This window comes from Camelus ferus, chromosome 7 (genome assembly GCF_009834535.1).
Source record: "Camelus ferus isolate YT-003-E chromosome 7, BCGSAC_Cfer_1.0, whole genome shotgun sequence".
Classification (NCBI taxonomy): domain Eukaryota; kingdom Metazoa; phylum Chordata; class Mammalia; order Artiodactyla; family Camelidae; genus Camelus; species Camelus ferus.
The window spans coordinates 75251515-75277641 of NC_045702.1; the positions used below are offsets into that span (position 1 = coordinate 75251515).

General features: G+C 36.7%; 1 protein-coding gene across 3 annotated transcripts in view; it reads right to left on the reverse strand.

The window, feature by feature from the left end:
* Positions 1-13907: 13907 nt before the first annotated feature.
* Positions 13908-26127, reverse strand: part of ORC5 (origin recognition complex subunit 5) — a 69608-nt gene continuing 57388 nt past the window's right edge. The window contains exons 13-15 of one of the 3 annotated variants that reach the window (XM_014556108.2): positions 21143-21255; positions 17911-17963; positions 13916-14699 (exon numbers count right to left, since the gene is read on the reverse strand). In XM_014556108.2, the coding sequence (XP_014411594.1) occupies positions 14692-14699; positions 17911-17963; positions 21143-21255 (174 nt within the window). In that variant the 3' untranslated portion in view covers positions 13916-14691. Of the gene's footprint in view, positions 14700-17901; positions 17964-21142; positions 21256-26127 lie in introns of all 3 variants that reach the window. The other 2 variants (XM_014556107.2, XM_006181011.3) reach the window with 2 other exon arrangements.

The following is a 26127-nucleotide window of genomic DNA, read 5'->3' on the forward strand; positions in this document are numbered from 1 at the left end:
CCCAGAATGCAGAATGTCTGGATGCAGAAGTGCAGCTCACCCCTAAGCGGAATCACCTGAGCGTCGAAAGTGTTCTAAGAATTTGAGGTTTAGAAGACAAAGTTGTAGCACAGTGAGAACTGAGAATGGCAGAAGAAGTAATAGGGGAAATGACAGAGTTAAAGGGGCCAAGAGAGGAAGCAGAATGATGCAAGAGAACAGCTTAATCTGAGGAAGTGGGGGAAGCCTTTAAGAAATGGTACAGTGTAGTCAAACCAGGGGGCAAAGTTATCTCCCTACAGTTGCTGTGAACTGGGTGGTGTGATCCCAGTTAGGTGAGCTTCCCTGCCAACCGGACCCTCCTCCACTCTTCCTGAAGAAGGCAATCCTTGCTTTCAGGCTTTGCTTACCTGGTTCCTCCTCTTAAAATCTTACCAGGTCTGCAGTGTCCCAGGCTACATGCCACTTCCTCCCCTGTATGCTGTCACCACACAATGGACTGTCTGTATCATTCAGTTGGATGAATCACCTTCCAACTGCTTCACCCTGGGTGCCTCTATGACAGCACTTACCCCAACTAGGAGAAAAAAGTCCTTCCCTAACTCCCCAAATGGATGTGACCTTCCCTTCTCCCAAACCCTACGGCCCTTTCCTTGGTCATGACAGAATATGGTGTGTGCATCCTGGTCCCACCCTCCTCTGCAGTGTCTGGCCAAAGCAGGTGCTTGATGAACAGCGGTGTATGGAAATTCAGCTACTTCTCTTCTTAGCAAAGAAGAGTCCTCATGCGGTAGGCATAGTAATGGCCCCCTGAAGATGTCCACATCTTACCAACACTGAATGTGTTGCTTTACATGGCAAAAGGGACTTTCAGGTGTGACTGAGTTAAGGATCAGGAGATGAGATTATCCTGGATTATCTGGGTGGGCCCACTGTAAGGGGGATGCAGAACAGGCAGAGAAGATGTGATGACAGAAGAGGAAGTCGGATTCAGAGAGGGATCTGAAGAAGCCCAGCATTCCCTGACCCCCACCACAGCCTACAGGCATCGCCTGTCCAGTCGCCCTCCTTCCTGCTGGAGCCTGTGGGTGCAGGGTCCCAGTCTGTCTTGCTGCTGCGTCTCCAGGCTCAGCATGGTACCTGGCTCACTCAGTGGGCACTGTAAACCTGTGTGGGATGGATGAAGGCTCATTGCCTAATACCAAAGAACTATCCAGAACCAGCCTTCATGGGCAGCTCAAAAAGGCACACTGGTGGGGTATCTTTTCTGGGATGTACCCTCCCAGTCATTGCAATCTGCCTTTTCAATCTTTGTGAATTGATAGTTCGTACTCTTTCCAGTTGGCATCCTTTTCTTTGGCATCCACAATGATGTCTGTGGTGTCTACATTCCCATTAACTAGGATTCCAAGGTTAATCTCAGGAATTCAGCCTGTGACATATGCAGTATCTAGAGAATGCAGTATTACAGATACACTGACCAACCTAGCCCCACTAAAACTGTAGCTCCAAGTGGTAAAACTGCACAGTATGGCTTGGGTTTGACATCTGGCTTTGCATCTTGCTTAGCTGTGCCCCAGAAATACCTCTTCATCCCTCCAAAGCTTTGGTTTCCTCATTGACAAAAAGGAAGAGTAGTACCACCTCCTTGCAGATTTACTGAAAATATAGCAGGATTTTTTAAAGTGGGAAAGTTAAATCTAGGGTTTTCTTTTCCCTCTTTTTGATTTCTGCCTTTTCTTTTACATTAAATATTTTAAAATATCTACTCTATTCTATTATTTTATTTTATTTTTACCACTGAGCTATTGATATTCATTGACTCCATGCAGGAAGTTACTTATGGTCTAGAACAGAGAATCATTTCTAGGTTTGAAACTTTTTTTTTTCTTCTTGAAGTATAAACAGAAACATAATAGTGAAGTGCATAAATTGCTTAACTCTGTAGTGCACAGCTCAATTGAATTTTCTAAACACCAGTGTAACCGCCACCTAGATCAAGATACAGAATATTTCCATCACTCCAGAAAGCGCCAGTATATTCCCCTTCAGTCAGTAACACCACAACCACCACATTTGGAGGTAAGCACTATTTAGATGACCATGAATTAGTGTTTCCTGTTTCTGGTTTATTTCCCTCAACATAGTAACTGAGATTTATCCATGCTCTTGTGGGTTAATTATAAGAATATACAAAAAATTTTAAATTCTTTCTCCTATCGATGAATATTTGGTTGTTTTCAGTTTTGACCATTATAAATGAAGCCACTATGAACATTCTTATACACATCTTTTGGTGAGCAAATACACTAGAAATTTTAACCATATAACCTAGGAATTGCTGGATCAGAAGATAGGCATCTTTTTATCTTTGTGGGAAACTTCCAGTTTCCTAAAACAGGGTTTACCACAATTTCATTAGCAATGTATGGGAGTTGCAGTTGGTCCACATCTCCACTCCATTTGGCATTTTAATGTTTGCTATTCTGGAGGGTGAGTAGTGTGATCTCATGATTTTGATTCACCTGCCCTTAATGAATAATAAATGTTGAGCCTCTTTTCATATGCTAATTATCCATTCAGAAATTCTTTCTATGAACTACCTCTTAAAAGTCTCAGCCATTTAAAAATTGGGTTGTTTGACTTTATATTAATTGTAGATGTTATATATTCTGGATACTAGTTCTTTGTCAGATATACGTATTGCAAAATCACCTTCCAGTTCATGGGTTACTCTTTTACTCTCTTAATGATACTTTTTGATTAAACAGAATTCCTAAATTTAATTTTCTCCAATTTATCACTCTTCCCTTTATGGTTAGTACCTGTAGAAGAAAATTTTGCCTACTCCAAGGTCATAATGATACTTTTCCCTTTTTCTTCCCACACAGTCTTTATTGTTTCACCTATCTCCTCTAGGTTTATGATACATCTAGAATGAGTTTTTGTATGTAATGTGAAGGAGAGGTCAAAGTTTGTTCCAGTACTTGATTGAAAGGTCATCCTCTCCCCACTGCATTGCATTGGTGCCTTCGTAATCAACTGCGTGGCTGTGTGTGTGTGGGCTTATTACTGGACTCTCTGTCATTCCATTTTGTCTATCCTTATATCAGCACCAAACCATCTTGATTACTGTGGCTTTACAGTGGGCTTTGGAATTGGGCAGTGTAAGTCCTCGGTTTTCTTTTTTCAAAATTGTTTTGTCAATTCTAGGTTCTTTGCTTTCCGTATAAATTTATTGATCTATTTTCAGGTTTACATGTATTTGCATTGTTCCCAGACTTTGGCAGTTATGAATAAAACTGCTATGAACATTCTGTGTAAGCATCCGTGTGTACTTATGCCCTCGTTTCTCGTGCATACATATCTAAAAGTAGAACTCTTGGGGTCACAAGGTAGCTACATGTTTAGCTTTATAGAAAATGAGAATTAACCACAATGGTGGCAACATTTGTATCAGCAGCGTATGAAAGCTCCAGTCGCTTATGTTTTCACAATAATGGGTATCATCAGTCTTTTTGAGTTTTGGACATTGTGGTGGGTAGTGTTATCTCAGTATTTGCATTTTCCTGATGAAAAAAAAATGATGTTCAGCACTTTTTCATATGTTTATTGGTCATTTACATATTCTTTTGTGATTTGCCTCAAACAGTTTTTGCTTATTTTTGAATTTAATACTTTTTATTTTTCTTATTGATTTGTAGTTCTTTACATATATTCTGGATACAAGTCCTTTCTCAGATATGTATATTGCAAATGTCTTCTCTCACTTATGGCTTACTGTTTTACTTATAAAAAATTATTATTATTATTATTTACAGTTTTAGGTTTACAGAAAAATTGTTTAGTTTCCTTTGCTGTGCATAAGTTTTTAAATTTGATTAGGTCCCATTCGCTTATTTTAGCTGTCTTTTTTTTTTTTTTTTTTGCCTTCAGAGACAGATCCAAAAAGAATATTGCTACAATTTATGTCAAAGAGGGTTCTGCTTATGTTCTCTTCTAGGAGTTTTATAGTTTAAGGTCTTATATTTAGATCTTTAATCCATTTTGAGTTTATTTTTGAGTACGATGTGAGGAAATGTTCTAATTTCATTCTTTTACATGGAGCTGTCCAGTTTCCCTAGCACCACTTATTGAAGAGACTGTCTTTTCTCCACTGTACGATCTCATCTCCTTTGCTGTAGATTAACTGGCATAGGTATGTAGGTTTATTTCTGGGCTTTCTATTCTGTTCCATTAATTTGTATGGCTCCTTTTGTGTGCATGTTAACCTATACTGACTTATTTTAAACTGATAATCATTTAAGTTCAAACACATTCTAGCTGAGCTACATTTTTTACTTCTCTCTCCCACGTTTTCTGGTTCTGATATCATATTTTACATCTTCATTTTTATCCACTATTGCAGTTGTAGTTGCTTTTATAATTTTTTGTCTTTTAATCTTTGTACTGGCTTAGTTAGGTGGTTGATCCTCAGTCCTTATTATAAACTTGCCTTTCTAACTGGGATTTTCTCTTTCCTGTAGATGCTTACTTCTTTTCCACTTAGAGACCTTTTAATATTTCTTCTAGGGTAGGTTTCATATTGATGAACTCTTTGTTTTTGATTGTCTGAGTTCTTTATTTCTCCTTCAATTCTATACGATAATCTTGTTGGGTAGAGCATCCTAGGTTGTAGAAAGTCTTTCCCTTACAGCACTTTGAATATATCATGCCACTCCCTTCTGACCTGAAAGATTTCTGCAGAAAAATCAGCAAATAGCTTTATGGGGATTCCCTTGTATATGGCTCTTTTTCTCTTGCTGCCTTTAGAATCTCTCTTTAACTTTTGTCATTTTAATTAAGATATGTCTTAAGGTGAGTCTGTTTGGGTTCATCATCTTCAAGACTTTCTGTGCTTCCTGTACTTAAATATCTGTTTCCTTCTTTAGGTTTGGGAAGCTTTCAGCCATAATTTCATTAAATATATTTTCGGTCCCTTTCTCTCTTCCCCTTCTGGGACCCCTATAATGCAAGTGCTAGTACACTTGATGCTGTCCCAGAGATCCCTTCAATTGTTCTCATTTTTCTGATAGTTTTTCTTTTGGCTGTTCTGGTTGGGTGATTTCCATTATTCTAAATTCCAGATCACTTAAGTGTTCTTTTGTATCACCTAGTTTACTGTTAATTCCTTCTAATGTTTTTCATTTTTTAAAATTTATTGGAGTATAGTCAGTTACATGTTTTTCATTTTATTTATTGTATTTTTCAGCTGTTTTTTTTTAAAAAAATATTTTCTAGTTTCTTATCAAAATTTTCACTGTGTTCATCTATTCTTTTCCCTATAATTCAGTTAGCTTTCTTATTACTAATGCTTTGAACTCTCTATCTGGTAAACTGTTTATTTCTCTTTCATTAGTTGCTTTTTCAGGGGTTTTTCTCTGGCTCTTTCAAATAAAGCAAATTCCTCTGTCTTCTGTTTGCTTAACTTTCTCTGTCGCTATGAATCATAGTTACAGTGAAAAGCAGTTACCTATTGCAGTCTTGAAGGGGTGTCTTAGTGTGGGAGCAACCCTATACAGCCTGCATGTGTCCAGTTGCTTTGGCGGAGAAGCTGAATCTGATGTGAACACAAGTCATACCTTTCCCCAGGATGGGCAGGCAGCTATCACCTTGGTGGGAGGTGAGGGTGGAGATGGAGGGGCTAAGGCCAGAGTGTGAGCCAGGGCTTCTTTACTCTGTGGCCATCACTGCCCTATCAGTGAGAAAGTTCTCTTTAATTACATTTACATAAGGTTTTTTAAAATCATGAATGGATCTTGAATTTTGTCAAATGATTTTCTGCATCTACTAAGTCAGTCATGTGATTTTCTTCTTTAGTCTACTGATACGGTGAATTATATTGATTTTTGTGTGTTAAATCAGCCTTGCATTTTTGGGAAAATTCCACTTGGTTATGATGTATTACTACTTTTATTTATTTGTTGGCTTTGATTCATTAATATTTCGCTGAGGATTTTTGTGTCTACCTTAATCACAGGTACTCATTTACAAGTTTTCTTGTTATATCTTTGTCTGGTTTTGGTATCAGGGTATTGCTGGCCTTGTAAAATGAGTTGAAAAGTATTCCTCTTCTATTTTCTGAAAGAGTTTGCATAGAATAGGTACTATTTCTTCTTTAAATTACTGTTACACTTCTTAAGAGAAGAATATGGCTCTTCAGGTTATCTTTTTCTTCTTGAATAAGTTTTAGTTGGCTGTGTTTTACATGGAATTTGTCCATTTAATTTAAATAATCAAATTCATTGATTTCAAAATATTCTCTTTTATCCATTCAATGTCTGTGGGATAGTGGTTATATCCTTTCTATTATACAGTTATGCGTGTCTTCCCTTTTTTGATTAGCATGACCAGAAGTTCACCAATTTTGCTGATCTTTCCCAGCAACAGATTTTTTGTTCCTTTAGCCATCTTTTTGCTGTCTTAGTTCTTCCAAGGAACTACCATGGTCTCATCTGCCACTTCACATCTTTCTCATCTTCTGTTACTAGCTGCTCATCAAGGTAATTTCTTCCCTAACAGGCATTCTAGTGTCAGCTGCTGAGTGGATACATTTTGTTTTCATTCAAACTATATGTGCTAGAGATCATGTATGCGAACTGTCTACTGTAGTGCCAAGCACACAGGTGTTCCCCTGGTAGTTATCACACTACAATCACATTGTTTTAACAGCGAAAAGTGAAAGAGAAAAGGAAAAATTTTTTTCATCTCAAATGGCAATATGTGGCCAGTAATCCCCTGAGCTTTTTCCTCATTTTCCTTACTCAGGTAGCTCTGATTTATGGTATGTTAATGACGGAGCCACATTTATAGTTTTAATCATTAGATAGGCCTGTCAGTTTTACCCTGTTGTGCCTCCTCCAACATTCTTGCTAATGAGTGCCGCTGTTCATGATGGAGACTAAAAAAGAATCAGTGCAAACCAATCCAGCATCTGGAGCCACAACTCAAAACATGTCCACTACTGAGCATGATTAGGATAAAAAAAACTACAACAAAAGATCGATGTGTATTTCCAGGGACAGAAAAGCTACCAAATATTACACACTTAGATATACTTAGAAGGAATCTTTATTGTAATGAAGAAATTCAGCATATTATCTTTTAATTAATTTTTACTTCTGAAATGGTGAGAAAGCAAATTCCTTGTAGTAAGAACAGCTCTATAAGAATAGGCTTTTGAAATTAATTAGCGAATTCAATCTGTGAACTCAGTATTTAGAAGCCATTCTGTCTGGGCATCACAAAAATTGCTGTATCTCAGTCTGTGACCCACTTAATCCTTTCCTGTCATTTTTCTTTGTAATGCAGTAGGGACCATTTGAAATTTCAGTATTAAAATTTGGTAATTTAGTATTTGCAATTTCAGTATTTAAAAAAAGAAAATTCCAATCTTATCATGAATCTCATCTTCCTACGGAAACAACTTACTAAAGGTTCCTTACAGTTTAGAAGCAACTCCCCAGGGAGGGGGTTTACCTTCTAGAGGGACTCTGAATGCTCCTAGGCAGGAGCTCAGGCAGTGAGTAGGTAGTTTTCTGACCCTGAAGAGCTGGTCATATTTCCTTATATACATATTCCCTTATATATTCCCATATAGATACCAACAATCTCCCAATTTATATGTCTAGCCTGGGCTTCTACCCTGACCTCCAGACTTGTCCAACTTTCTCCTTAACATCTCTAATTAGATACCTAATAGAAATCTCCAACTTACCATGTCCACACCTGAACTCCTGATCTTATCTCCCCTCCACACTTCCAGGCATTCAGGTAAAAAATCCTGGAATCATCCTTGACTCTTTCTTTCATAACTGACACCCAATTAATTAGCAAGTCCTGTAGTCCGAAATCTAACAAATCTCACCACCTCCACTGTTAACACTCTTATCTGAGCCACTATTATTGATCACTTAGATTATTTTAATAGCCTTTTAATTGCTTTTCTTGCTTCCACTCAATTCTCAATATAGGATCCAGTGATCCTTTTCAAAAAAAAATCTAAGCCAGATCATGTGATGCCTCTGCTCAAAACTCTCCCCATCTCACAAAGAATAAGAACCAAGGTCTTTCAATGTCCTGCAAGGCTACACATGACCTGGCATCCATTATGTCTCTGATCCCATCTCCTGCCACAGTTGTTTTTATTTCCTGTGCTCCAATCACACTGGCCTCTTTGCAGCCAGGGCTCCTATGCTTTGGAAGAATGGAGAAGAGATATTTGGTGGTGGAATAGGTACAACCAACAGTCTGCCACATTAGTTCAAATTTTGAAAGAATATAAAATATATTCCATCAACATTCCATAATAATATTATTTTCAGCCTATTATGTTCTGTGTGGTGATTTAAAGCCTTTATGCAAATTCCTTGATACTCCATCAAGAGGCAGGTATAATTCCCTTCCCTTTAAATACAAGCAGGACTTAATTCCTGCTGTAGTCACAATAGTGCAAAAGTGATGCTGTGTAACTTCTAAGGCTAGATTAGAAAAGGCCACACAGCATCTGCCAGTTTCTCTTGGGATGCTGACTTTCAGAACCTAGTCACCATGCCATGAGGAAGTGGAGAGAATGCGTGGAAAGACCATGTATAGGTGTTCCAGGTAGGAGCCATGAACCAGCATCAGGCTCTAGACGTGGGTAAGAGAGCCAGTCTTCAAGTGACTCAACTCCACCTCAAGTTGTCCCAGGGGATGCCACATGGAGCCACGCTCTGCCCAAACTGCAGATTCATGGATCAAAATAAATGATTGCTGTTTTTAGGTCATTAAGTTTGGGGTGGTTTGTCATCTAGGAATAGATAACTGAAAAATCCTGTTTCCATGTCATTTCTGACTCATATTTCTACAAGTTAGCATCTACTTCACTGCTCTCCTCCTTCCATACTTCAACTTTCATCTTTCTTCCCTCACTTTGGTGTTTCTTTTGTTTTTTTATCCCATTTTATTATCATGACAAGCATTTTAAATAAACAATTCTAGTAAAAGAGACATATTGGCCACACATACAGTTTCTGATGTACTATCTTAGAAATATATTGCTCTTCATTATGTGATGTGGTTTCACAGTTCAACTACATATATGTTAGTGATTTTATTTAAAAAAAAAACTGTTGTCACTCTGAACACTTTTGGTGAAACACCAATGTCCTACCAATCATATTTCACAGGCTGCTATGAGAGCCATTAGTCTCCACCTGATCTGTCTTTTCTTTTTCAATATAAAAGACACAATTACATTTTTTTCTTTAAACTACAAGAACAATAATAATAACTAAAGTAAATACACCAAACTTTTACTTACAGAGGCTATCTCTGAATGTTGCTAATTGGTGATTTTTACCCCTTCATGATTGCCCCAAATTTCCACAGTAAACATGTGTTCCTTTATAATAAAAACAGATTTTTAAATTATGTATAGTAGCATTATTAAAAAACAAGTTCTAAATTGTTTTCTCTTTAACAGGGGCAGAACTCTTTTCACATTCTCTCCTTCTTCGTTCTTTTCAGTTTAACCCTGACCTTTTATCATAAAAGAAGTTCAGGTAACCAGCCTATGCTGTAGGGAGCTGTGGGCAGTGTACTTTTCTGTTCAACAGTTCCGCAGGTTTATTCTTACCTAAGCTGAGGAGTTCTGTCGTAGCCCTCTATTCTAATAACCCAAGAAAACTCCTTTTTATTGGTAGTGCAGGTTTTATTTATCCCATGTAACTTTCAGGTATAATATCACAATTTAAAAACTTCAATTAATCAGATCTACTTAATTATTTTCTCTGTAGGTCACTTCAGCTTGATTATGTTTTTACACTCAGAGGCATTTGTAACAGCTGCTTGTCTTATCTGTCCTTGAGCCACGTGGCTCTTTCCCATGTCTTTCCGTCCACTCAGTGACTATGGGTTCAGTTAGTCAACGTTTTTCAACTAAAATAAGAAAGACTGATGTAGAAAACAGCAGGGGTCTCTATTTCAGCATCTTTTCTCATGGATGCTTATGGAGGTAGGGCATCTCAGGCCCTCTAAGGCCCTCTTTATTTCCAGCTGGATGAGTCCCATGAACTAGGATGGCTGAGTGTTTCTTCCCAGAGGAAGTGAACCTAAAGAGGGTTCATAATTTCTAGGGCACACCTAAGCCCATGCAATGCCTCTATTATTACAAAAGTTGGCCCAAAGTGATGAAATCATGTGTTTAGATCCGACATTCTCCACAGAACTAACACTCTGTTTTTTTTTTTTCTTTTGGGACCACATACTAAATGGGACTTAGCCCAGGTCTCTGACTGCCACTTCATAAACTGAAGGGAATGGGGTTTATATGAATAATGAAGAACTGTTACTTGAAAAATAAAATTAACCTGCAGTTCTGTGGTGAGCTGAAAAGAAATAGTTATGACCACCTTCTTAATTCATTTCAACATGGTTTCTCCCTCACCATGTCAAGAATACTGGTTTAAGAACTAAGACCTCTAATTCACTTATGACCTCTACATTTATGCTTGGCAGTAACTCTGATCTCTAACTAGGTCCAACTACCTACTTCACATTTCCACTCAGATAAGCACCTCAGTGGCATATGTTCAAAACTGAACTGATAATCCTCTTCATTTTACAGACCTAGTCCTTCCCTCAGGATTTTCTGTTTCAAGGAATGGCTCTACCAATGCTGATAGCACCTGTTGTCCAGGACAGAAATCTGTCTCTTTTGTCCATTGCTGTATCTCCTACAACCAACACAATGCCTAGCACATAGCTGGTACTTAGTAAGTTTATGATGAATATTGAATAGTTTTATGGAAACTGCCATTAAATAAGACTCTCAGCTTCCTCAAAGGCCAATGAAGTGGATTGTCCAAAAACCCAAGCAAATCTTTACCACTTCTAAAATCCTGACTCCTTCTTCATGCCAAAGCTACCACTATTTACTCAAGTGGCTGAATGCCTTCTAAAATTCCCATCATTATTGTGCATCAACATGCAGTTAAATGAATGAATTGATTATAATTTTCTCTGCTCTACCAAATTTCTACTTCTCAAACTGTGCTTCATGAATGTGCCACTGCTGGAAAATGAACACTAACTGTGTATTCAGGGCATTTAACAGCAAATTTGAGTGAAATGTTGAAATCTTGATAGGACTGATTTCTCTGAGCTCTACTAAGCATTTTTGAAAGCAAATTATGTCAGCAGAGTGAAATTACATGCAAAATCCTCGAAACTATTTTACATATGATAGTCACACTTTATAGTAGATGAAGCTTTCACAATGTAGGGGATGAAGCTGAATAATATCAACTTCGGGTTAATTACCTCCAATCCAAGTCTCTGTTGATGGATAAAGGCATGAAATGCAATTATGGTACAAAATAGTGTAAGAGTTCGGGTTAAAGTGGAGGATGCTATTACAGCCCTGATTGCACACCGGGCAGTTGCTACATTTTACCTACTATTTTAGAGACTGAGTAATGCAATAAGGGATGCGTTATTCCTGGACTTGGTCCATTACTTTACTTTTCTTTGCATAGCACAAGCAGAATAGGGCATACCTTCAAGAAACAAAGGAGGTTTCTTCTTACGCTGAGCTTTCCTTGCTCCAGACCACCTTAATTACATTAAACAGTTGTTGGTTAACTAAATCTGTTGGAGGTATACCACTAATTGTTCAGCCATCACACCTTGAGGGCAAACAATGTAATTCCTCAGTCACCTGCTCTCTGACTTGATCATTCTCAGATCATGCTTTCGACTATTCAAGAAGATCCTGAAAAATAAGTAATGAAACCTGTGTGTGAATTAGAATCCAGTAGAAAATCCTTCAAATCTAAAAATAAAAATCCAACGTATTGTGTCCATTTGAATAATTCAAACAATTTTAACAAGAAGTAAGTTTTCTAGATATGGCTAGGTAAGAGGACACCTGCTCTTTTTAGTTGGAATGCTGCTACATTCCCTCACCTACTTTCTAGGCCACAAATAGTTCACGGTAAGAATAATAGCTAACATTTATTGAGCACTTAACATGTGTCATGTACTTTACTTAGATCACGATTTCTCAACCTTGGCACTACTGACATTTTGGACCAGATAATTCCCTGGTGAGACATGCATTTAGGATGTCTAGGAGAACCCCAGGTCTCTACCCTCTCCTACCCTACACACCCAGCTGTGACAATCAAAAATATCTCCAGAAATTACTAAACATTCCCTGGTGGGCAAAACTGCCTCCAGTTGAGATCTACTGCCTTAGATATAAAAATTAACTTAATTCTCTAAACAACTCTATGAGAGAAGATCTACTTTCCGCCATACAGGTGAGGAAACAGAGGCAGAGAGAGATTTGGGGATTTGCCTACGGTGACACAGCTCCTAGAGACAGAGCTGGTATTTGATAAAGACAGGCCAACTCCAGAGCCCCAATTCTTAACTGCTGCTCCAGAGACGACCCCTTTTTGGGCTCAATGAAAAGAGGATTGTTGGATCAGAATCCCTTCCTGAGTTACTGAAAAGGAACTGCTTCAGCAGTGAAGACTGATTCAGGGATTTACACTGACTTGACTGAATCACTGTGCTGTACACCAGAAACTACCACAACATTGTACACAGATTATAGTTCAATATAAACAAACAGACTGACTTCACAGTAAAAGGGAGAGTAAGGTCTCCATCTATATATATCTGAGTCATGGTAATTGGAAGAAGACTTTTTAAAATGGAGGATCACCCTTGTATAAAAAGCAAGAATCCATACCTTTGGTAAAATAACTTCCTTCTTCTACCACCCAACCGTTTTAAGATGTAGGTAGAATAGATGCTGAGTACAATTTCAGTGCCTCCTCTCTTAACAGAAATATCTGGCCCACCAGCCAGTATCATTCTCATCATTAGACTCCCTCCTGCAATTGGAGATTTATATCTTCCAATTAGGAAATTCATTTGCAGATGACCCCTGTTAAAATGCTAATACCCATATTAAGGCCTGTTAGATTTCATTTAAATAAATTAATCAAATTAGTAGTGAGTCATTTAGCAAGCCATTAGTAAGTAAATTACAAGACAAAGTTCGGATGGCCCAGTCAGAGGAAGGGAAAATGTGGTTAGAAGGTGTTTTGCAGGGAAATCACACATGGGGCTGGCAGCACAGTGTGGGGCAGTACAAGAGAAGCAAGGTACTGGGCAGGAGACGGGTGGGCAGCAGTGAGAAGGCATCGAGAGTCAGTTACAAGAAACCCTGCCTCCTTTCTGTCTTCCCCAGTTCTCTATTTCCCTTCTCATATTCCAGAGTTCTTCCCTCAAAATGCAGATTGGTCTCAGGCTATCCCAGAAGGCTGCATAGCAGACCTGACATTTCATAGCAAACTATGAGGGGCTGAAAATTTCCCCAAGTGGCATTGCTCTTCCTTGAGTCAGCTACCCTAACTGCTTTCTACTTGAGTGATACACAGGTTTCTATGTGCAGGAAACCTAATTCTGAACTTGCAATGCACATGGCTCTTCCCTGTCCTGGCTTCTCTGAACATCTTGTGGAACACAAAATTTCACCATCTTCTGTGGGACAAGGGACATAGGGTGAGGGTGCTCCTTGCTATCTTATGTAGGGAGGCAAAAAGGAATTTCATTCCTTCTCCCTCTACTCAGCACCTCTAAAAAATGCAAGGAGACAACCGCTTGTCTTCTTTGATCCAGAAAGTGTCAGTCACTACATTCAAAGGCCTATCTGGGAATGCCTATTGTGAGAATTTTTCTTCAGAAAAGGAATGAAAGAATAAAATGCGACAAATTTAAACTAGGCTCTGTAACTTAAGTGCTTTAAATCTGCTCAAAACAATTTTTAAGCATTTAAATGGTAACAAAAAGCTTCTTCAAAACTATGAATAGATAAGAAAATCAGACCCAAGTTTCATAATTGATATAACAGGAAAAAATTTTATTGTGGAACTCTTAAAAGCCAGTGACTGAAAAAAGAAAAGAAAACCATTACGCAGATTAAAAAGCTAAGTTGGGTGGTTAATTTCACGAGGGACCATATAAACCTCACCTAAGCACACCGCAGTTATCAAGGTGGAAAACTGGCTGATAGCGGATTCAACTACCTTGCCTTTTGAGAAAATCAGGGTGAAAGATAAGCATATACTAACCTGGATTTTTTTTAAACTTCTATTTATTATATTTTGCAACTACGATCTTTTAAAGTGGTGGCCTTAGGAAAATCTGCTTTGGCAAGCAACTGCAGAGGCTCCTGTGGAGAGGAAGTGAAAAGACTGGGCTTATATACAAGGGCTGCTGGCACGCTCAAAGCGCAGGGGATAGTTCACAGAGCAAAATGTAGTCCTAAGTAAATGGGTTTCAGGCAATTTCAGTGTTAAGATAACATCATTAAGAGTAGAACAGATTGTGCTCAAACCCTGCTGTTTATAATTAACACGTTCCTTCCAAATACTCCAGGGTCCCTGGTAAATAGTGTTCTGCTCACATTCACCCAGACCAATCAGAGTATTTTCATCAGATTCCATGCTGGGCCAGCACCTGTCTGGACAAATCCAATAGAGCCAAAGAACTCCTCTCCCTGGCCAGCTGAGTAGTTGGATGAACACAGCTTGGCTTAGTCATTGTCACAGTGTCCATATGGCTTTGAAGCTTGTTTTCACAAGAAATCATACAAGTATTTTATTATGTCAAAGTTCACCGTCCTATAAACAAAAACAGATAATATGTTAGCATCCCCTAGACTGCTCAGCTTTTTATATATGATTCTGAAAAGCACATGCAAAATAATTCACAACTAATGCTGAACAGTCCTATGGTGCTGTCAAAAGCACCATGATAGAACTGAAGTTAATTTTTTAAAATGTCACTAGGAACAGAGTTTCTTTAAAAAGTTTCTTCTCCAATGAATAAAGTTTGCTTTTCTAAAAAAAGGAAATGAAGTTAGAACTATGCAACATTCTGTACTTCAATTATACTATGGAAAGTTTGGATTTCATTTGAAAGCTATTTGCTTTTTGTCTAATAACCAGAATAAAGTAATTAGAGATGCAAAAGTATTTAAATCTTCTTTGCTCTTGAACATTGTTTATCTTCCAAAACACCTGTTTTATTATTACATAATACATAGCTCATCTGTCCTCATCTGTAGTTTTCATTCTTTTCAGTCTTTTAACACTGGCTGACCTGTGTGTGTATTGTAACTAAATCTGTATGATCCAAGAATACGATACAACAAACAGACGATGCAGACGATGTGAATGTATATTTTTGTACTCTAATGGCAGGCAGAACAAAATAGCAGGAGACAGAGACATATAATTATTTTTCTTTCTCTAAACTCATTCTTCACTATAAATATTCAGACTTGGAGGTTTATTATTTGAATAAATGGCCAAAATAATTAGATATAATGATCTAGTAATAAGTATAAAATTAAAGCCTTAAAGTATTCAATTCTGCAAAAATAATCATCCATGTGAGAACAGCCTTTTAGAGATTCACTAATTGCATGCTCTTATTTATTAAACCATCATCAATTAGTGTTTTTGTCTATCATTTTGCAATACATTTTTAAAAAAGTTTCTATGCAAATGACTGACATCAAATACTTTCAAAAATTTTGAATGGGGAACTATAGAGACCGATTATGAAAACATTTAAAAATAGTTCAAATGAGATGCTATGGCTATTGTGGTACCTAATGCTGGAATGAAGACTACTTTGTTTCACTACAATAGTGCCTCTCTGAAGAATCTAAAACTTCCCAAATTGTATAAAAACTGCCAAAACAATCCTGTTATCATTAGCAGTAATAAAACAACTAAAAATAGTTACTAAAATAAAAAACATTATCTCAGGCATAAAGATACAAAAGGTATCATTACTGTAACATAAGGCTATTTATTTTATGTGCTTTTCTTTCATTCAAATCTAGAACCCCCCCAAATTTATTAGTAACAAGGTATCACTAACAATCATTTTTTTTTAAAAAGTCATAAGATTTTTCATGATTAGTTAAAAAAATCTCTTTTTAGAAGATGTTGGAAGGAAATATAGTAGGTTCTTTTTAATCACAGGCAAAAAGGAAAGCAGAATTTGTACACCTTTCTGGGTACATTTCCCCACAGTAACTTTGGGTCTTAAAGTTAAGTAAATCTAATGTTAAGTTTTATTGTTTGGGGGATTTTTTTTTCTTTTTTTGCATTGAGTGGAAAAGAAAAAGTTTGGAAGAAGTTAAGAATAAAACAATTAAAATTTCAATACTAGGACAATATTAAGTGGGGAAAAGAGAACAGAGAATTGCAACTACGTTGTGATAGCTACAGAGAAATGTTTGTATAATGAACCAGAATATAAACAAATGAAAACACTGATTTGTTAGTGGTAGTACTCCTTTATCTTACCTAATAATCTATTTGTTTAACTGTAGCACAGTTTGTGCAATGAACTTTTCTTTATAGAATGAATGGACTGACTTAAAAACACTAAGCAATTTAAACACTAAAAACACTTAAACACTTAAAAATACAAAGCATTTATAAAAGCTTCACTACATTCCTCTGCTTTGCCCCTGGGAAGTACTCAAGCAAACTGAATCATACAGTTAAGATTTTGGACTTTTTAAAAAATTTAAATGAATTGGAAATTCATCATTCTACTGAATATGCAAGATCATTCCTTTAAGAAACATTTACTACCCAAGATGTATGACTACCTTTCTCTATCATCCCTTCATCCCCCAATATAAACAGGTGACTTACCAACTGATCCCCACATGTATTAAGACACAGAATAACCACAAGGGCAACCTCAAAACTTAAGTCACATATTTCAAAGCTACTTTGTCCTTTAAAGGACTTGGAGACAATGTAAAGAAATTTTTAACTTAAAAAACTTTACTGTACTTCACATATACTTTCTCTGGCTTTCCACGGCTTCAGATATATATTAGATTCACATAAATACAATTTTAAGAGTATAAGTATTTTAGTATTTAAGATAGTTTGTATATACTACAGGAGATTCTCACTGAACCCAAATGAATTATTTTCTTAAGTAAGCACTTAGAAATAAACAGGCTAAACACAAATAATGTTGGTAGCAATCTGCCTAGGAGTAATTCTTAAATCAGAATTTAGAATACTTTAATACAAATTAATTACACGGCACATATCTAAGGATTTAATTTTGCCATTATCTTTTTAGTTTACTTTGTTGATGCTTTTACTACACTGAAATACTTTTTTCTCATGGGATACTATTTTATTTCCTTTCACTTTTGTGGACAGTTTGAGTTTTTCTTTTTTAGCTTGTTTCTCTGGATAATCTGCAATTGTACAACTCTGAGTTGCAGTCTTAAGTTATCTTGTAGTGTCTTCCCACTGACTGTGCAGGGAAAAAAAATAGAAACTTGTAACTACCACTCACATTAAGAATAACTCAAGGATAAGAAACTTAGTATTTAATAAGCTTCTTGTCATTTGTCTTCTCCCATACTCTATCTCCATATTCTATGCTCCCTTTCTGGGACCAGCCTCCTACTGCCTCTTTGTCCCAATCTTTCCACTGTCCCTTGGTCAGTAAAGTTCTCTTATGTCTTCTACCTCTTCCATGAATTTTTTCTTTTCTCTTCCAGGCTTAACTGAAAAAAGTTGGCTCCCCCTGAAAGATGCAGACTCCTCTTCAGCTCTTTCCAATGAGGTTAGACTCTACCGTAGCCCAGACAGTCCTGTCTGATGGGGTTAGTGCCCTTGTGCAAAAAGCTCCACTCCTCTGAGATTGACTGTTCCACTAACCATCCTGTACTCCTGTCAGCATCTCTTAGTGAAAAATGGAGCACCCAGTTCAGTCTTCCTCTCCATCCCAGGATCTGCATCATTCTTAGTGACTTCACTGCACACCTACCTTTCTTACCTCCAATGGTCTTCTCTTCTGCTCTCATGATCACACTCAGAAGTGGTCTATCTCTAAAAACAAAAATTCAGACATTCCACTCTGACCCACTATCTCTTCCTTTAAGCAATCTGAAACATCTTGAGACAGCCAATTCACAAACCTCTTTGCTTTCTCTTGAACTACAAATAATTACTGGGTATTATGTGCCAGGCAGTTAAATATTATTAGCCCTCTACTGGCTTTACTTCCTTCCTTCCCTTTCTAACTTAGACTCCATGGTTTCTCACTTCAAGCATTCACTTGCTAGCATCCACTGAATTCACCTGGCAAAACCCCAATCCTGTGTGATTTCAATTACACCCCTTTGCTGTCCCAGTACCCAGCATATGGAATGCTGCTGGAGAAGATCACAAGTTTCACAGATTGGTGCCACTGTAAATTCAAGGTCAGGAACCTCAACAGGTCTTCAACACTCCCAGCAAGTTGCTTTCCTTGTTAGCACTTTCTTCCATTCCCCATGGCAGCTATTTCAAATATCCATACTCCTCTCAAACTGCTAGTACTTCTTTCCTTAGTCTCAATTTTGCCTTCTCCTTTACAGGCAAAATAGAAGACATTAGATCAGAACTCCTTCAACTTCTTGCCACCAAATCTCCAAATTCAGCACTATCTGAACCGACCTTTTCCTCTTGTTACAATGTAAAAGGACTCCCCTCTCTCATCTATGGCTATTTCTTTAACTCATGTTTGTAAACCCCATGTTTATATACCATTTCAAAGACTTGATGCTTAAAATAGTATCTCTCTTTTGTATCACTGACTCTCTTTTTCTACAAGTTCTTTCCCATCAGCATTTAAATATACTTAAATCTTTAAAAAATAATAACCCTCCCATGGCCCCACAACTTGTTTAGTAGGTAACAATCCTCTCTCCCTCTTTATAGCAAAAATTTTTTAGAGTATAGGTTCATGAGGATAGGATACAAATCTGTTTGTTACACTTCTTGCTACATCCTCAAAGCTAACCTGTGATTATAATGGACAACATAATATGCGTTAAGTGAGTAAAAAGCATTCTATTTGCTGCATCAACTTTCTTATAAATACTGTTTAAATGCACTGACTTCTACTGCACTGCATTCCTGAAAGTGCTCCTAAGAAAGTTACGAATGACGGCTTTATTATTAAAACAGATGGACTCTGCCTAATTTCTTGGCAGCAACTGACAATTTTGACTATTACTTCCTTCCCTTAGGTTTTTCTACCTTTCTTGTATATACAACTTTTTATATCACTGCTTTATCCACTTAAGTTTGTATCATGAGTATTTTCCTATGTTTTTATCCTTCAAAATTGATTTTAAATAACTGCATAATGGTTTCTTTTTATAAGAATATATAATAAAGTACTGGTCCATTCCCTATTTTGGACATTTAGGTGGTATCCAGTGATCTGTCTATTCTCTGTCACAGATGTCTGGAACTGGGGACTGGGGCTACCTACTTCATCTTTGGTAACTATCCTTAGGATCTCCAACCTCCACCAAGTATCAATTTGGAATGAAACTCTGTCTCCTAAGTAGCTCCCTTCTTCTTGCTGCCCTCAAAGACAAGTCCACAACTATTCCCTTTCACATGAAGTTTTACTGCTAATCATGATTTAATAAAACATGCAATATTTTGTATATTAAGTTTAAAGCATTGTTCTAGGTTTGAGATAAGGCAGCAACTGATGCAGTCTCTGCTTTGAACTTCATGGACTTACACTGTAAGAAGAAAGATGAGTTCTAATTATTGAATTAATTATTTAATTAAAACAATGAAAAGTCTCAGAAGACAAGGGGACCTGTATAACTAATTGTGTGCGGTGTACGTGTGTGGGGGTGGTGTAGGGGGGAGTAATGGGGGTCATAGCATGTTTGAGATGGCTTCTTCAAGGAATAGACATTTAAACTGAAAACTAAAGGCTACACAACAGTTATCTAGATAAAAGGGAGGATGAGTTGGAAAGTGCTGCAGATAAAGAATGCTGAATATGAAGAACTAAAAGAAGTCAGAGTGATTATTAAAGTACAAATGACTAGGGGAGAAGACGTGTGTGGCAGGTATGGCTGGACACAAAAGCAGGGGCAGGACTAATGCTTGGACACTGGGAGTGTGGGAGTGAGAGATGTCAAGAATGACTCCCAGCTTTCAGGCCTGTGCAACATGGCAGACTGCAGGGCTAACGACTGAAATAGGGAACACTGGAGGAAAGCTGTGTCATTCCTTTTTTTCTGGAGGGCAGAAGTACAGGTAGGAATTCCTGAGTTCAGTTTTGGAAATATACTGATATAGGTGGGAAACATCCAATAAAGGTCAAGAATATTAGAAAAAAGGCTTGGCCTTTAAAAATTAGGGAAGATTAGTATATAGACATGTACACAGACGATTGTTGAAGGCAGAGGTACAGCTAAAATTGTCTGGGAAAAAATATAATATGAGAAGAGAAAAAGAGCCAAGCCTCAAGGAACCACTACATTTAAAGGTCAGGTGAGCAGGATAAGCTGGCAAATGAGCTTTAGAAGAAACAGCCAAAGAATAAAGATGAAAACCAGAAGACTGGAATCATGAGATCTAAAAGAAGAGTTTTTTAAAAACAAGAGAGTGGTCAACAGTGTCAGGGGCTACTGAGAGGACAGTCTGAGGACTGGAAAAGGTTCTGGGGAAAGGGAGGAGATGGAATTGAGAGCATAAGGGGAAGAATCCACTTCAGATAGGAAGAGAGATCCCAATCTACCGAACAAAATTGAAACTTACTAGTCGAGAACTCCTTCAACTACCTACATCGGTGCCCATCCTGTCTTTCCTTTTTCAGTAGGCTGCGGTCTCTCTTCTGTCTTGTTTTAGTACATCTGCGTTTATTTTTTTTTAATTGACTTAACACCGATTTACTATATAAATTCAAATGCAAATGTACTAAATCCTACTTTAAATCCTACTCTACTTGCATTACTCCAGTCTGTTAAGGTCTTTCAGAATCTTGATTTTTGCCATATAACATGTTAGCTACTTCTCCCAATTTTATGTCATTTGTAAATTTGATGAGAGGGTTCATTCTACAGTGAAACTTACTCACTCTTGGCACTTAAATGATCTTTTCTTGCTTAAATGACTAACGACATTACATTAGGAAGAAGATTAATTTTTATATTTAGTGTATCATTTACATAATTCAAGACATTTTGCATTAACAATTATTCTGTGCTTACCTAGCAATAGCTCTGATGAAGTCTAGCGACACTGTGCATTTATATTTTGGTCCATCAAGCTGATCGTCATGGCCAACCAGGGTTAATAGCTGAAGGGTCACTAAAGAGGTAATCTAAAAATAAGAAAGCATTTTTATGAGAAAATGGTTTTTTTCTTTTTTGGATTTATCTTTTGGGCGGGAGGTACTTGGATTTACTTATTTGTTTATTTTTAGAGGAGATACTGGGGGTTGAACCCAGGACCTTGTGTATGCTAAGCAAGCGCTCTACTACTTGAGCTATATCCTCCCCCCTATGAGAAAATGGTTTAATGAGATTACGTGACGCTCTTGTTTCTGAAACATTTTACAGTTCCTTTGATAAAGAGATACAACTGAATTCAAAAAAACACCTGCAAAGAAGATGACTACTTTGAAATTTGTATTCACAAATTTGTACATATGTTTAAAGTCCTAGTTAATCAAATTAACAATCAATCTTTAAGGACTCCACTAGAGATAGACGTGTTTCTTTAATGACTTACACACATGACTGCTAACCTTTAAAAACTATAAACAAAGCACACTGCTTCTCTACATAAAAATTTTATCAAGCTTCTATCTAAATATCTCAGAATATCAAATCTGCACTCTCTTGAAAATCACGCAGTTAAAATGTGAAAGTGGGCCTTTTTAGAAGTTCGGTAGCTGATTAGACCAGAGATAGATATATCCTTCAGACCTGGGCTTAGTCTTGCTTTAAAACTGATCACCAATTAGGTAGTCAGGAAAACACGGGAAGGTTTAACACTGGCAAAAGCAAAAGTGTATTTTAACAGGTCAAAATCAAAATACAAAATAACTCCACGTTCATAACGCCAACGAAAGTATGAAGTGCTGTGAAATCCAAAGCTGATTCAACAGCGAAAATTCTTTGACTAGCCCATTTTCTTCTCCTAATTTCTTATCTTCTTCTCCTGTAGGCCAAGAGAAAAAGGGGCCGGCAATGGCAAAAAGAAAAGATCTGGAGACTTGGTGATCTGTAACTGTTGGTGGCAATACAAGGGATGAGAGTTATAATATATGTAATACTTAATCATATATCTTAGGAATTAAAAATGCTCACTTAATTTGAGACCAATACTTTGCAGATGCAGTAAATATCCTAGGTAATAAAAAAAGAAATAGTAGTAGTGATTGGTTTGGTACCAAGCACTCAACACACAGTATCTCTTTTGTTCCTCATGACCCTACAAAGAGGTTATTATTATACTCATGTTATATAGCCTTAGAGATGTTAAGTAACTTTCCTCAGCCCCCAGAGCTGGTAGGTAGCTTAGTAGGAATTCAAACCTGGAGTCCATGCTCACCGTATTACATTACACAGATTCCACTATGTTTCCCATTATAATTTTAAAAACTGTTATGCAGTGTTCAGTCAGCTATCATTACTTTATTAACAAATTAAAAAAAAGAACAGATGGGTAAATATCACAGTATTTTATATATAGAAAACACTGTATTTAGCAAATATGAAACATTTTTTCAATTAGAAAAACATTTGTATCAATATATCAAAATAAGAAGCTCTGCATTCAAAAGGCTGACTTTAATCTCTAACTCAATATCAAAATTTAGGTTATCCCTTGAAACATCTTTTTATAGATGTTCTATGTGTTGAAAATATGTAATTTGCAGCTGTTGTACGCTCTTCTCTCTACATATCTATTAAATCAAGCTTATTTGTATTACTGAAATTCTTATATACATCATTTCCTATCTACTAGAGTTATAAAAACAGAGGCACTAAAATTCTCCCATTATAGTAAGTTTGTCTTTTTCTCTTTGTAATTGTTAGTTTTTGCTTTATACTTCTGGGTCTATGTACACATCTAAAATTACCATGTTATGCTAGCAAATTAAACCTTTTGATCATTATCTACTAGTCCTTTTTTTTCAGTAATATCTTTGCCTTACAGCGTGTTTTTTCTAATATTAATATACCTATTCAATGTTCTTTTAGATGTTAATCTTTTCTTCCTATGTTACTTTTATCATTTTACTTTTAAGTTTTTTATTTTCTTAACTTTAGACAGTTCTCAAATAAGCAACATGTGATAGGATTTTCGTTTATAGCCAGTCTGACCACCTTTACCTTTCAGCTGGACTATATACTTCATTTGCTTTTATTATAAAGATATTCTGAAATTTTATTTTTGCCATTATGTCAACCTTTCTATCTGTCCTTCTTCTATGTCTTTCTCATTCTTTTCTTGCCTCTTATTGAACTGAATCGTAGTATTTTTTCATTCTATTGTTTTACTCTACTACCTTGGAAGTAGTTTTATACTCTAATTTAATTCTAACTTCCATTGTGACTTTTTCTTTGGCCCTCAAGCTATCTTAGAATTATTGTTTAACTTCCAATCATGAAGTTTCCAAGTATTTTTAATTTTTTTAGGGGGGGAGGATATCACAGGATGTGGTCTGTTTACTAAAAACCCTTTGAATTATGATGAGACAGCTGGATTCTCCAGGAGGAAAGAAGACTGCACAGGGACCTGAATGCCACTGTGTCAAAGAGGAAACTGACCACAGTGGTCACCCAGCCTGTCCTGCCTGTCAGGTCTCTTTCCTCTGTCTCAAGAATAGCTCCAGCTGATGGCAACTGAGCACAAAACATACCCACAAAATGAGAAGACCCATGAAAGGCAAACAAGGCAGAGTGACACAAGAGTTTTCTTACTTATACAAGTACCTAATATCATATCCTCCATTTTGCCTCTTGGACTGCAAAGCCTCAAATACTTACCATGTGGCCCTTTACTGCAAAAGTTTGCCAACCCCTGCATTAAAAAAGTGCTAGATTCAGATGATTAATGTAAACAATGTAGAAATCGAGTTCAGTGACTTGTCCAAAGTGATAATGACTGGAAAATGTCAGAAACTCACCTGAATATAATTTAGGTCTCCTAACTACAATTCCAAAACTTTTGAAAATCATGACTAAAATGTGATCACAGCTGAGAGAGTTAACTTCTAGTAAGTTGTGTTAGAATCTTGCCAGAATAAAGAATGTATTAAAAGAATGGGGATGACTGTAAAAGAGAGTGTTCGTGTTCAAGAGAACAGGCCTGGCAGTGTGCCTCCAGCAACAGGACCAAGGGCTCCTCGTCTATTAACTTGGAAATCTGGTATGTGCTGTAAGTATGTGCTTGTTGTGGAGGTGGAGTTCTCCAGTTGTCACTCATGGTATCAAGATTATGCAATTATCTCCTTCCTGTTCCCACCCCGAGCCCATTCTAATTTCATGGTTAATCTTGTGATTTCCGAAGAGAGAGAACACAGTTTAAGATAAAGAATATTCAAACTCAGGAAGACCTATCTTCTGCCACTTATTAGCAAAAGAATTCATATTAGTCATTTAAATAATGTGAGCCTCAATTTATGAGATAACTAAAAAAGAGCATAAGTCAGGATCCTATTTCAAATGCCTATCATGGAATAATTGCCCAACAAATTATACCTCTGACATTAACAGGTATAAATTTATACCTATTTAAAAAACCAGAATTTCAATTTTGAGTATATTGAGCTGATCAGTAAACTCAAACACCCTATCTGATTAACATTTGTTTTCAATATCTGGTCCGCTTAACAGTATTGGTGAATAAACAGGCACTGTGGCTTAAACATTTGTCTCCTGAGATTTCATTGGATCTTCATTTTTAATCATACCCCTGAGATACTGACCACCTCCAGGAAAACCTACAAAACCAAAAACCTACCAGAAACTTAAAAAACTTAAGGGTTCGTTCCTATACTGTAGTTTCCAACTCAAACTTTGGAGTCCTGACTCTCCAGGCTGTACATCCCAGCTCACCACTGCTATTCCCTAGTCTCACTGAGCTTCCTCTCACTTTTGTTTAATTTTCCAAACTGCAACATGAAAAATTTTAAACTTGTTTTTAGTACCTGCAATTAACAGAAGGTCTCGATGTGACCCTCGTATGTTTGATTGAGGTCCATGAACATAGACTATCTGGAGGGAAAGCAATTCCTTCATTTAAATGATTATAGGTGATAGAAAAGTTTTAAAAAATTGCCAAAATTAATGCATTGGTAACACTTGCTACCTATCTCTACCTATGTGGAAATTCAGTTATGAGACATAGATATTCTCTGGGGAAAAAATTCTTAGAAAGCAGTTTTATTCTTTGTCAGTAAATTTCCATTTATATCCTAAAAAGCCTTTGTTAAAGAGTAGACAAGAGAAAAGAGCCAAGTTATTCAACACCTTTCTAGAAGTTAAAGACTCCTATTTACCTAGTTTAGGAGTTAAATGAAACAAAAATTTATAATTAAGTTGGTTGTTAGGAATGTGTGAAATAGTAATGTACCTATTAAATGAGGTCATCTGCACAGTGCCTGTAATATAGTTAGTATTCAATAATAGTAAGACTTACTATTTATATTATTACTACCTATTAGCACTGTTTTTCAATTCCAAATGAATAGGTTTCTTTTCTAATAGCCCATTTACTTAAAATTCACTATTACTTTATTTGAAGACATTGTTGAGTTTCCTATAGCTTTCTAATAAAATGCCATGCTTGTTTAGAAAATATAAGATAAAACTTTCTGCAGATTAAAAATGTCTACATGAGATTTGCAAATATTGAGAACTACTGGTTACCAGTGGGAAGAGGGAAGAGGGTAGGGACAAGGTAGGGGTAGGGGATTAAAAAGTACAAACTACTATGTACAAAATAAACAAACTACAAGAATATATTGTACAGGGAATATAGCTAAAATTTTATAAAAACTTGAAATGGAATATAAACTATGAAAATATTGAATCACTATGTTGTACACCTTAAAATAACATAATATTGAAAATCAACTATATTTCAATAAAAAATACTTTCGAGCAGGTCAAGAAAAGTAACGTGCACATATATTAATTACTTTGGAAAAAACATTCAGTGTATCAGTTTTACCAAGAAA